Source organism: Chenopodium album, chromosome 14 (assembly GCF_948465745.1).
Source record: "Chenopodium album chromosome 14, dcCheAlbu1.1, whole genome shotgun sequence".
NCBI lineage: Eukaryota > Viridiplantae > Streptophyta > Magnoliopsida > Caryophyllales > Amaranthaceae > Chenopodium > Chenopodium album.
Window position 1 is genome coordinate 4,370,367 of NC_137847.1, and position 12,768 is coordinate 4,383,134.

The 12,768-nt window shown below is 35.9% G+C and overlaps 2 protein-coding genes and 1 pseudogene across 3 annotated transcripts; 1 reads left to right on the top strand and 2 right to left on the bottom strand.

Annotated features, from left to right (window-relative positions):
* Positions 1-2,182: 2,182 nt before the first annotated feature.
* LOC145578629 (senescence/dehydration-associated protein At4g35985, chloroplastic-like) lies at positions 2,183-4,899 on the bottom strand. Its single transcript, XM_081635924.1, has 5 exons — positions 4,217-4,899; positions 3,285-3,409; positions 2,996-3,162; positions 2,641-2,725; positions 2,183-2,477 (listed from the first exon to the last, which is right to left on the bottom strand). The coding sequence occupies exons 1-5, from the start codon at positions 4,778-4,780 to the stop codon at positions 2,315-2,317; spliced, it is 1,104 nt and encodes a 367-aa protein (XP_081492050.1). The 5' UTR covers positions 4,781-4,899; the 3' UTR covers positions 2,183-2,314.
* A 1,113-nt stretch (positions 4,900-6,012) lies between these two features.
* LOC145578630 (phosphatidylinositol N-acetylglucosaminyltransferase subunit P-like) lies at positions 6,013-9,175 on the top strand. Its single transcript, XM_081635925.1, has 6 exons — positions 6,013-6,281; positions 7,452-7,521; positions 7,667-7,873; positions 8,026-8,098; positions 8,628-8,746; positions 8,850-9,175. The coding sequence occupies exons 3-6, from the start codon at positions 7,687-7,689 to the stop codon at positions 8,972-8,974; spliced, it is 504 nt and encodes a 167-aa protein (XP_081492051.1). The 5' UTR covers positions 6,013-6,281; positions 7,452-7,521; positions 7,667-7,686; the 3' UTR covers positions 8,975-9,175.
* Positions 9,176-9,520: 345 nt separating this feature from the next.
* On the bottom strand, positions 9,521-12,513 carry LOC145577629 (class V chitinase-like; annotated as a pseudogene). The gene is made up of 7 exons (XR_014098829.1): positions 11,949-12,513; positions 11,377-11,907; positions 11,156-11,284; positions 10,888-11,030; positions 10,402-10,612; positions 10,043-10,280; positions 9,521-9,959 (listed from the first exon to the last, which is right to left on the bottom strand). The product of XR_014098829.1 is annotated as a class V chitinase-like (transcript).
* Between the last annotated feature and the right edge of the window lie 255 nt (positions 12,514-12,768).

A 12,768-nucleotide genomic window follows, 5' to 3' on the forward strand; every position in this document is an offset into this window, starting at 1 on the left:
AATCCGCGCATGAAAAAATGAAACAAGTATTTAAAAATGAAGAGAGTAATGTTTATGATTTATAAATAAGGAGTAAGAAAAAAAAATTTAGTCTTGAAAACTCAATCATGTCAATTAGATTAATACTTATTGATAATATTAAAATTATTATTGGTCAAATATTTAATTCGATATATGTACTTTATAGTAATGATAAAGCATAGCCATACGAAATAATGTTTTCAATGTACATTTTTATAAAATTAAGTTATAATACTGTTTAAAAAAAATTCTAATTTTTTATAATTTAAATATACATTTTTATAATTTTTAATAATTTAAAAATATACCTCCGTTTTTTTAGTTGACACATTTATTTATTACGCTTGCCAATTTACTATTTAAACGATTACTATCTCTAATTCTCGACATTGTAAAATTATTATTTAAACAAGTAAAAGTGAATATTAATAAAAATGTACATTAAGACGACCCAAACAAGTTCCCACTTAACTATGTTATATCGTAGCTATAAATCACAAAAGCTAGTCAAAGTATAATTTATGGTATAAAAGTTAAATAGTATCAATTTAAAAAAAAAAAAAGGAAATATTTATTATTGAGCTTGTGTGTTGGAGAAATTGATAAAAGTGTGTAAGAAAAGAAAAAAAAAGGAGAAGTGTATTAGTCTGTACGATGTAGGATTGAAATAAAGCGGACAAACAAATATAATTACTAAATATACCATCATAATCAGATTCAACCCACAAACCACAACCTTGTATTCCATGTTGCCAGGCTGCCAGCCTAAAAGATGGAGCTCTATGTCATACTTTCTTCGTTTCTGTTTAGTTGACACGTTTCTTTAATCACGTTTGTTAATGTACAAATTAAAACATTAATATCTTTAATTATCGATAAGCAAAAATTATGAAAAGTAGATTTTTTTTGAAAATATATATAGTGACAAATGTAACAAGATCCCACATGACTATATGTTTCGTTACGTATAAAACACAAAATACGGTTAAAAGAGAGTGTGTGAATAGTGCTAAAGTCAAAACGTGTCAACTAATAATAAAAAACGGAGGTAGTATGATTTAAGAAAATTTTAGAAACATGTATAGTCGCAATGATGTATACTTTATTCTTTTTTACTTATTTCTTTTATCATGCTTGTCAATGTAAAACTTTAGTGATCAATAATTTTAATTCTCCATAAGTAAAAACTATAAGGGGTCGTTTGGTTGGGGGTAATCAGGAAAGGGAATGGGAATCACCTGACTCGATTCCCTTTGTTGATGTTTGTTTAGCACTTTTATTCATTCCCTTTACCCTCCTCATTACCCCAAATCCTTCCAACTCCATTTTCCACCCCCCTAGACGTTCCCATTCCCTTTCCCTACCCACCTTCACACCACCACATCACCACCTTCACACCTACCAACACCACCGGAAAACCAGCCCAGACCACCGCCGCCCCTACCCTGACCACTGCCGAGCCTCGCTCGACCACCGCTACTCCTCCCCCGACCACCGCTGCACCCCCCTCCCCCGCAAAAACCACCACTAGCCCCGCAAAAACCACCCCTTGCCCCGCAAAACCCTAGCCTCGATCGATCTCCCTCTCCCCCGAAACCGTCGCCTGGCCCTCCCACCACCCTCGAAACCCTAGCGGCGGTTAGGGTTTCGAGGGTGGTGGGAGGGCCAGGCAACGGTTTCGGGGGAGAGGGAGATCGGGGCTAGGGGTGGTTTTTGCGGGGGAGGGGTGGTCGAGGCTCACGCGGCTAGCGGCGGCAAAGTGAGGGGAAGGGCGGCGAGGGAAGGCCGATGAGGGGTTTGGTGGCTGAGAAAGATGAAATGTGTGGTGGTGGTGGTGTGGTGGTGGGAATGATTCCTTTGTTTTAAAAACAAACAACAAAGCAAAAATAGGGTATTTTCATTCCATTCTTCTCCTTTCCCTTTGTTCATTCCATTCTGATTCCCTCGTGTGAATCAAACGGCCCCTAAAAGTTGTACTTATTGAGACGAACCCAAAAAGATCTCACACGTATATATTTTTCCTTACATATCATTCATAGAAGACGGTCAAAGGAGGGGTGGTGAATAGTATAAAAGTCAAAGCGGATTAAGTAAAAAAGAACGAAAAAAGTAGTATTTGAGGAGATTTTAAAAACATGTATAGTCACGATGATGTATAGTATTTAAAACCACAACACTAAACCAAACAATTCTTAAAACCAATAGCAATCTGAAAATTACACACATCACGTACACTAGCATTAGGATTACAAAGTACATTGTCCCTTGAATTTATTTCATACATTATTATTCTTTAGTTTTTGATAGCCTTTCTTGTACTCTGAATAGCCCCAGATTTGGCCACGGAAGCTGGGTTTATAGCTCTCCTAATCTTGAGTATGTTCCAAGCCGTCCCAGCGCAATGTCCAGCGGTTGCAAGGGCATCATCTGTGGCTTGCCCTGCATTTTCTCCGTACCTAAGATGATAAAATTATAGTATAACATTTCGTGAAATTAGTTAAACACATTAATAATCAAAGTAAGATTTTCTCGATTAAAATGCGTCTTTTATTTCTAAAATTAAGTAATTTTCACGTCTCACAATAATAATAGTGAGATGGTTAAGTGATCATGAAAAACCTGTTGGAAACCATCCTAACCGCAGCCCCTGAGGTGGCTTGGAGAGCTTGTTGCTCAGCAGCTTCCGCAGCACACATTATCTTATCTGTGCAATCAATTTGACAATTACATTAGATAATTGCATTCATACTTGATCTACAACTTACTCAGTTACTCTATACTATCAAAATTTTACTCAATTCCAGACAATCAACAAATTAATTAACACCTAATATAACAACTACTTTTGCCGCACAACCCTAAATAAACCTAACCTAGCTCATTGATATACTAGTAATTACTAAACCTTATACAGTACTAGGTATATAATTGAAAGCTAAATATCACGTGAAATTGTGATCTCAAAATAACATACCAACAGCATCAAGAGAAGCTAGGAGAACTTCTCCAGGCATCATAGAGAAAAATGCTCTGCCTTGTGTGGAATTAACTAAGGGCCCCATCACTGATCCAGTGGCTATCCCAACTCCATTTAGCATAGTTTTGCTCATTTGTTGTGTTGCATTTGACAATTTTCTTGCACTAATTATGCAACCATCCAAACACGGTACAATAGTTAAGGATAAACATAGTATTGATGCTACTTCTTTTTAATTAGTCACTAAGAAATAAAATCTGACTATTATAGGACAAGATTTAATTACCGCTTTATGCTTTGATTCATGGAATTGTTTTTTGCAGCAATATTGTTGTTGCTTTTAGTCTTTGCAAGTGTGGTTCTCCCATTCTTGTTCTCTTGGCTAAGAATCATATTCCCTTCACTTTGCACCTAGTAAAATCGCATCGAGTTTTTCACGTACTATACATGCTTGATAATTACATAAAATTTAAATTTACAAATAGAAATTTATTGTTATGATAACATTGTGTGTCGTCCAATACTATTTTAAAGTCGATCCGCCCAACATCATATGCACAAATCCTACCATTGTCCCCCTTCCTCCCCCCCCCCCCCCCCCCCCCCTCTTTTCTCTTTTTAATTTACAATTTATTTTATTTTTTATTTATTTTTTTTTTTTTATTTTTTTTTTGTGTATTGTCTATGCCATGTTCATTTTATTTATTTATTTATTTATTTGCTTAAATGAAAACTTAATACAATTCGAGTTTCCTATTTGGGCCTAAAGTCCCACGATCTCAATGTAACATTTTTATCCGTGTTATATATCCATGATTAAAAAAATTCTAATAAGAGACAATTTAATTATGTCGAAGAAGGGTGTACAACAACTCTCTATTTGTTTTTTAAAAATTTAATTTCCATGAACTATTCAATAAATATGAACGTTGTTTTACTTATTACCTTATAAAACTCCTAAAGGAATTTAGGTTTAACATTTTTCTCCCCATAAATGAAATTGATGATAAAGTACGAAGTACTACGTATATTTTAATAAGCTGGTACACCAATATTTTTAATTGCTTCCCTAGTTACCTTACATAACCCAAGTGAAACTCAAATCTTCATTTAAAATGGTTTAGATCAAACAAAAAATAATTGAATTAGTGTAATCTAGACGTGACCTAAACACTATGGTTGGAACTGAAGAAATATTTAAACCATGTACTATCATACCTGGTTGGTGTAAGCATTGCTACACATAAAAATGCCCTTAACAATTTGGCCAGTTCCTCCAGCAATTGCCCTAGCCAATACTCCATTATAAGCTTCAACCTTAGGGGCAAACTCTTTCCAATCAAGATCATTATTATTTCTCCCTTTCGTCGTGGATGAGCAAGAAAAACAAGAATGTTCTCTAAGGAAAGAATCCAAGGACCCTAACAAATTTTTGTCACATCGGTCCGAGAAACTCGCCCCATAATTCAAAGGATCACCCCCTTTCATGGGCAACGTAAAGAGATAGTGAAAAGCATCAAGCTTAACCACGGGTTCATCTTTCGTGAGTGGCCATTGTAGGTTATTTGCGACCTTGATGATGGTTGCAAGGGGTATATTTTGGTCCGAAAGGACGTATATAGAGAAATCTCCTCGTCCTAGCTCTATGGTTTGTCCTTCTTCCATCAAGTTGACTACACATCCTGGAATACGCAGCAAAAGCTCGTGCTTGATCGTGTTGGTTTCGATTTTTATTTGGTTAGATGAGCGCGATTTTGATGAAAAAGGACTAAAAGACTTCATAGTGTTGTTAGGGTTTTGGGTATGTAGGAAGAACTAAGGAGTACTAGCTAAGGTACATGCATATACTAGTATGTATATATTGTAAAGCTAAGGCCAAATTAATTAAAGGGGAAAATAAAGGGTAGGAAAGAAAAATGTGTGTGAATAATAAGATTAGAAGATCATAAGTATATATTCTATTAGATCAAGTAGAGCATAGCTTTACTAAAAGAGAGGATAAGGGAATTTGATTATAAATAGTGGTACGTACTTTATGTTGCAAAAGCTAGTAATAAGGAATATATTTACTAAGCTAGGAACACCTTTATTTAGGTACTTGCTAGTTTGGAATAGTTTGGCTTTCATGCGTTGGGCTAGATGAAACCTACTTATCATTCATGTTTGTTTCATACTTATGTGATGGGGGATTGATTCATTTCCCATAAGACACAAATTGTTGTGCCAACAAAGTCATCCAATCTGATCTCTCACATCGTCTTGTTGATTAATATGTCATTACTCGTCTCTTGAATTGGTACATCAATGGTTAGTTAGTAGTTAAATTACTTACAAATTGATGGGATCGTGTAGCTAAAAGTGTGTTTTATTAGTTGAATTAAGGCACACCATTGCATTGGACATACATACACATACTTGATCAATATTATACGTCAAATGACATCCTTAATTAAATAGGAAGAGCATAATTATTTATAAATCTATATTATCAAAAAGTAATCTAGACTTGGATTATGTAGATATAATGTTTAGATTTAATTAATTGCTATCAAAATCTAAAGTGTGAATTCGGAATATTTTAGTTAAACGCCACTTTATCTTAAATAGTAACACTTTGATTTAGTTATAGTTAGCCTTTTTTCCATTTTGTCAAAATAAAATAAAATAAAATAAAATAAATAAAAATAAAAATTGTTGAGCTAACACACTTGTATTAGTGGAAATAAAATCACAAGGCAAAAGCCTAATTCAGGATTCGTTTGATATCGTTGTGATTTTCTATTTTTTGATTTTTTGTTTTTCATTATATGACATACGAACCGTAATTTATGGTATTATTGTCATATAATGAATTAAAAACTAGTTAAATTATTAAAATCACGATAGTTTTGAAAACTAAAATAAAAAAGGTGAAAATATTTTTTGTTTCTTTACTTAATTTTTTTTTTTTTTACAAAAAACAAAAAAAAGCCCTTAAGCTTTTCACTCATTTTACGTTAAAATTCATAAAGACCAAATTGCCCTTCTTTTTTGTAATTCCGATATCTGCAAAATTTCCTTTTGTTTGTCTCTCCTCTCTGTTTTCACCGAACAACAACCTTAACCAGTCGCCGGTCACCATCTTCTCCTGCGCTGCTGTGATAACCGGCAACCTCCAGTTGCCCGCATTTTTCACCGGCTACATTGCACCGTTTTTTTACGGCATTAGTACAATTTTAGCTATGAACAACACTGTGCTGCTTCTTCAGTAACGCCCTAAAACTACCATCTAAATTTGGAGGAGGTAATTTGTTTTCCCCATTTTTAAATCTTCAAATTTTGGGAAGTTTATGTTGTATTTAGGGTTTGTAAATCTGAGTTTTAATTTGTCTATCTGAAATTTAATCAAGTATTTGTTGAATTTTGATTTTCTTGGGTTTTTGTTTTGATTGTTATTGTGATTGTTGTTTTGGGAACATAAAAAATATGTCTAATTAATCTTGATTATGAGATTATCTTGGTAGTTCTAGAAAATTATGTAGGTATTTTAGAACAAATAAAAAAAAAAAATGGTTCCACTGTCAAAAAATGTAGGTGATTTTGATAGAAATTGGCCTTTTGTTATGGAATTTCTTATTGGATGCTTCCATTAGGGACCGTAACTGCATCGCGTAACAATGGTGAACCTTCATGGTGATGGATACCTTTAGGGAAATTTGATTTTATTAAAAGAAACTAGTTCCTTAATGTTGGTTGTTATTGGGAGATTTAGCAAGATGAAGGCTGTACTTATGAATAGTGATGTGATGTCACCATTTTCTTTGGAAGTTGCAAGTGATTGGGAATTTCGGTCGACAACTCAATGCTTTGTTTGAAGTTCTGCGGTCCTCAATGTGATATGGACTTCCAGTGGGAGAAGAAGGGAGGGGTGTTATAATTTTTGGTACAAGCTCTATCAGGCATCCGGATTGGTTTTGGGCGGCAAAAAAGTCTTTTGTTTAGTATTGACATTGCCGTAGATATTGGAAATCATTGTCAACTGAAAAGTGGCAAACTGGCGATAGAGAACTATTCTAGAATGTGTTTTTTAACCGTACCATCTAGTTCAAGACATAATAGAACTATAGAAGCAATCTTAATTGCCTTATCTTGCTGGTAAAAACCTAGTTTTGTGTTGTAACTTTGATGTATTTGTATGCTACTAATATTGCTTCACGAGATACAAGCGGGACTTTGTAAATTTTGGACTTCATGATACTTATCCCACAAGTATAGAGATATGGTTTTGTGGCATTTTTTCTTGGAAAAACTATTTGAAAAACAAGTGCTTTTTTTGATAGAAATTAAATGCATAGTGCTTCTTTTCTGGCAAAATTAGCTAGTTTGATCAAGCCCTTTCCAGTCCTGTGGGCTTTTTTAGAAGGACAAATAACATGTTACCAGTGCACTCATGCAAATGCTGACACCATTGCAGGAAGGGAGAACTAGCTGACTAGGCAAGCAACTTATTGCTGAAAAATGGTCAAAGTGTAAAGATTGAAAAGGTATGGTCGGAGTACTTTTTTCTTTGGAATTTCAGAACTTCAGATGGCTGTGAAGTTGTAACAGAACATTGGATCTTGATGATTTCAAGATTGCTCATATTTCAGATATTTAAGTGAATTCAGCTTGTATTTGATGGTCTTATAGGGGGTGTACCATAGAACAATATGGAGGATCCTCCTCCTGTTAATAGCCCAAGAAGAGTTCTCAGCCTGTCGAGGAAAAGGAAAGGTGTTGGCTCCTCCCTGAATGTTGATAATAAGGCTTCTGGATTGGGTGTATCTGGTCAGCATGGTCCAAAACCAGCCGAAGTATATGGCTTTGTGGGTTCTATAACAACTATTGTTGCAACAGGTATATTTGATATTCGTGTCATTGTCTCGTGGAGTATTTTGTTTGTGATTCGATTGGGATTTATGGTATAAATAAATCTGCTGAGATCTGCATATGTTGTACTTTTTTTGTTTTCATTCCCCTACAGAACTTTTGTTACATTTGTTGAACAGCTATATTCTTCATATGGGCATATGTTCCTGAGCACTGGTTGCATTCTATTGGGATCTTCTACTATCCTAGCAGGTGAGCTGTGCACTTCTTGTACTTTGACTCTAAATAAACCAAGCATTTAATCTATAAGAGCAGCCTCTACTGTTTATCAGCAATGTCTCCCTGGCTTGCAAGTCTACACTTTCTAGGGGTGAGGAGGGAAGCGGGCGGGGGGTGGGGGGGAGGGGATTCGTCTTCTTATTGGAAACTGAAACAATTAAACAGAGGCATAACTGGTCACAGAGGAGTTGCAACCTTACAAAAAAAATGGTTTTTTGACACTGAAGAATGCAGATCATTGTAAAAATTCCCATTGCCTTGGTGCATCAAGCCTCAGGCTGGCCAGCAGGTTAAAAATCTTCTTTCACTGCTTCTTGACTTTGTCAGTTACACTTTAATTATGCTATTGAACTTGCTCCCCATGCATTGGTGCTTGGTCATTTGGAGTTCTAGACTTCTAGTGCTATCCTTTTTGGGATTTTTGCCCTGATTATGTTCAACTACAGTTGTTTGTCAACCTATTTGGCAATACGATGATGATTAAGTTTGTTTCTCATTCTAGGTACTGGGCTGTAGCTGTACCAACTTATTTTATGGTCATAATAGTCTTGGGACTGGCATTTTATATAGGCCTTAACTTTATGGCAACTCCTTCTTCAACCTCCTTAAATGTGATTTATGGTATGCTAATTCTGGAACATCAATATCTTGAATGTTTTCCTTACACTTGCATTGTTGAGAACTTGAGATCAGACATGACTTTTAGTGCTGTTTTGCATGACAGATGAGCACAGCAGAGAGCCACAAATTTTCAAGACATCAACTGTTGAAGATGATCAGCCTATTGAACCTATCTCGGATATTGGCATCAACCAAATAAATGAGCTTATGTTTAGAGATTTGAAGTGACAAATGTTTATGTTGACATATGTGGGCTAAACGTTGAAAATATCTGGGAAGTGGTTTTGCTTATAGCACATTGCATTGCTTGTCTGATTAGTTTAATAATTGTAAGGCTAACTCGTAATAACATCAAGGGCTCAGTAACATATATGTATGCTCTTTTCTGCCTCTACACACATAAATGAATATAAGAATTCTTTTTTTAAACCTTTGAAGTAAAGAATTTCCCTCTGCATGAGTTGGATCAGTGATATCTTTAGGATTTTTTGCATGCTTGAGGGATTAATAATATATTACATTTATGCTCCTGCCAACTCAGAAGTAATTTTAAATTGAATTCTAAAAACAAACTAAAATGAGTATAATTTTGTTGGTTTTTTTTTTTTGGGTGGGGGGGGGGGGGGGGGGGGGGGGGGGTTGAGGGCAATGGAACATTATCGAGGTTCAAGATCAGATAATACTGAATCAAGATTAGAAAAATTCAAATGTTGTGAGCATGGAGTTGCCTGACTTGGCTCTGCATCTGGTTTGGTGGAATACGCCGGCCTTTTTGGAATCATAATGTGTTCAATTTTGTTATTGAGAATGGCTGAAATTTCCAACATGGATGGTCTATCCTCTTGCTTTTCTTGAACGCATAGTAGAGCAACTTGCATACATCTCATTAGCTTATATTTTGAATTTGAATCGTCTAATGATGGATCCGCAAACTCCTTGCATTCATCTTCTTTCCACAATTCATATGCCTATTCAACAACCATATATATTTTTCAAAATTAGATTTTTCATATACAGGATTTAAATCTAACTATATAACTTAGCTGGCTGCTTAATTACTTACATATTCCAAGAGGTTGTGTCCTTCATTAGCACCATAGAATTGGTTATTTCTCTTACCACTTAGATTTGTAGCAGCAGCACTCCAAAGCTATAAACATCATGTTTTCTTGAGTATACTCCTTGTTTTACGTACTCCGGAGGGACATATCCACTGCCAAAATATGATTAATTTGTTCAGAGTATAACCTAAATAATTGATGAATAACCAGAATACAAGCATAACCATATACTCACTATGTTCCTACAATCTTGCTTGTATTTGCTTCATATTCATCTGTTTGGAATATTCTTGCCATGCCAAAGTCTGAAATCTTAGGATTTAAATCTTTGTCAAGTAAAATGTTACTAGCTTTTAGATCTCGATGTATGATCGTTAGCCTTGAGTATTCTTGCAGGTACAAAAGGCCTTGAATAATTCCTTCAATGATGTGAGCACGCTTTCCCCAGTCAAGCTGCAAACTTTTCACAGGATCTGTAATGATTTGAAAGACACAGAAGAATCAATAAGCTGGTAGAACATTATGTCGATGTTTACAGCAGTTCACTGACTAGATTTGTTGTCATCGGTGAACTTAGTCAAACAAAAGCTATACCGAAGAGATAATAATCCAAGCTGCTATTTGGAAGGTATTCATAAATAAGCATCTTTTCTTCTCTTTCCACGCAAAATCCCATCACCTTAACTAAGTTTATATGCTGAAGTCCTGCAGTGAGCATAACTTCATTCTTGAACTGCTCAAATCCTTGGCGTGATGCTTTTGAAAGTCTCTTTACTGCAATTTCCTGTCCTGTCTTTAATTTTCCCTGTAATAGAGGATAAGATGTTACTTAGGCTGTATTTTATGTGAAGGATGAGGAGGGAGATTACTTTTTCTCGAAAGAATTTTCCATTCAACCAAACACAGCCTTATACGCTTATGAGAATCAAATTGACCTGACCTACATTATTGGTTTCAGTTTTTTCCATGTTTTGGTAGGTATTTCCTCTCCCTCTATTCCCTGAGACAAAGAGTTAAAAATATACTCTGATAATCTAAGACTCAGATACTGATTACTGAAGCAATGCATAGTTTGCATACCTTGTAAACTGGTCCATACCCACCCTCTCCAAGCTTTTTGTGAAATGAAAATTTATCTGTGGCAGCATTTATATCCTTGAAATTGAATGCTTTCACATCTGGTGAATCGTAACTGAAGTTTTGAGTGCCAGTCCTTACAGATCCTGTGAACACAGTACCCCAAACAGAAATTAAAAATATAAAAATGATTGTTTTGTTATCTTATAATAAAATCTCCTGATTTCCTAAATTCATGCTGCTAAGCCTGTCATGCTTTAACTGTACTTACTGGCGTAATTAAGCAGTCTTTCTCTGAGAAAATAGAAGATTAAACTGAAACAGCAGATACAGGCCACAGGAATCAACACCTTAACTAAAACCAGCCTTTTATTGAGCTGATTCCCACCTGCTATATCAGCTGATAAACATACTCCATGTTATTTTGTGTTTCTACAGTTTTAACATATGAAATAAATCATTCAGAATGCTGTACCATAGAATTTGAATTACCTGCAGCCTGAGAGAGAACCCAGTTATCATCATTAGCAACTTGAAAGACATTGTACCCACGAAGGCCTTTCTTCTTAGCATACAAAACCTTAGTTTTGATTGCTTCCACATCGTCGAACCCCACCCAGAAAGACCCAAATGAGCAAGTATTCTCGACATAAGTAGAGTTGTACAAGCTCTTAGCTACATAACTCTTCACAAAGCTCTTGATCCATCGGTAGCCCAGTGACCCATCTGAATTAATCCCTGGACCTGAAGCCGGAGCTCCAATCTGGTTATCCTTTGGATTTAGAAGGGTCCATACCCAGCCATGGTAAGGCATCCCTATCAAAATCTTGTTTGCTGGTAGACCTCTGCTGATCCATTGGTTAAGCCCATGCTCAGTATTAGCATGGGGATTATAAGGGTCATACAATGCAGCATGAGGGTGGGCAAATTTGTCCTTTTGGGGTACAAAATAATCAAATGACAGCATATGAACCCAATCAAAGTTCCTTTGGATTGCGTCCACAGGGAAATCAACAACGACGGAGCCATTCTTTTGATCATGATCAAAAGTAGAAATTGTAGGCGCGAGTAATGGATGCCCTTGCTTAAGATTAATCTTTTTTCATGAGGAGAACGATTTACAGCAGACCGCCACTCATCGAAGAGTTTTGCCATGTTTATGGAGTCAGAGGTGGTGTTGGGCAGAAAACAACAGATGTCTAAACCATTGAAACCATAAGTTAAGGCTGTTTGAATGGAGGAGTTGATAAAAGACTTCCTAGAGGAAGAATTGGAGATCATAGATAAGAAAGTGTGTTTGATCCCTTGATCTCCTATGGAAAGAAGTGTTTGGATTGAAGGGTTTTTTCGCTTAACGGTGGAGGTGAACGAAGCGAAGTATTGGAGGTCGGATGGAGGGATGGAGACGTGGTAAGTGGTGGAGTTTAAGCCGGCGAAACCACAATAGAGGTGGGTGAAGAGAGAAGAATCAATGTCAGGAGCCGGATTTGCACTCACTGTTAACCAGTAACCTGACCTGATCCATGATGTTTTAATTCCATCAGCTGCCTCGCCATAGTAGGCTATGGTATAAATCAGTTGTACTAGAAATAGCAAGAATTTCATGAGATTGATAACTGTATATTCCATTGAAGCTTTACACAAGCTTAATAGTCTAGTCCACCATTCTTTAAAAGAGACGGGTTTAAGGTCCCCTTTATCTTTCAACTTTCAACTTTCAACTTTCAAGTTAGTTGCCTGCTTGCGTGTATTATTTTCCAATGTAATACTTGGCACAGGTGTATAACATTGTGGGTAGTTATGAAAATTGCGCCATTGCTATTTTCAGTTGAAAATTGTGCCACTAATCCGTACTATTTTCAGTTGAAAATTGCGCCATTACTA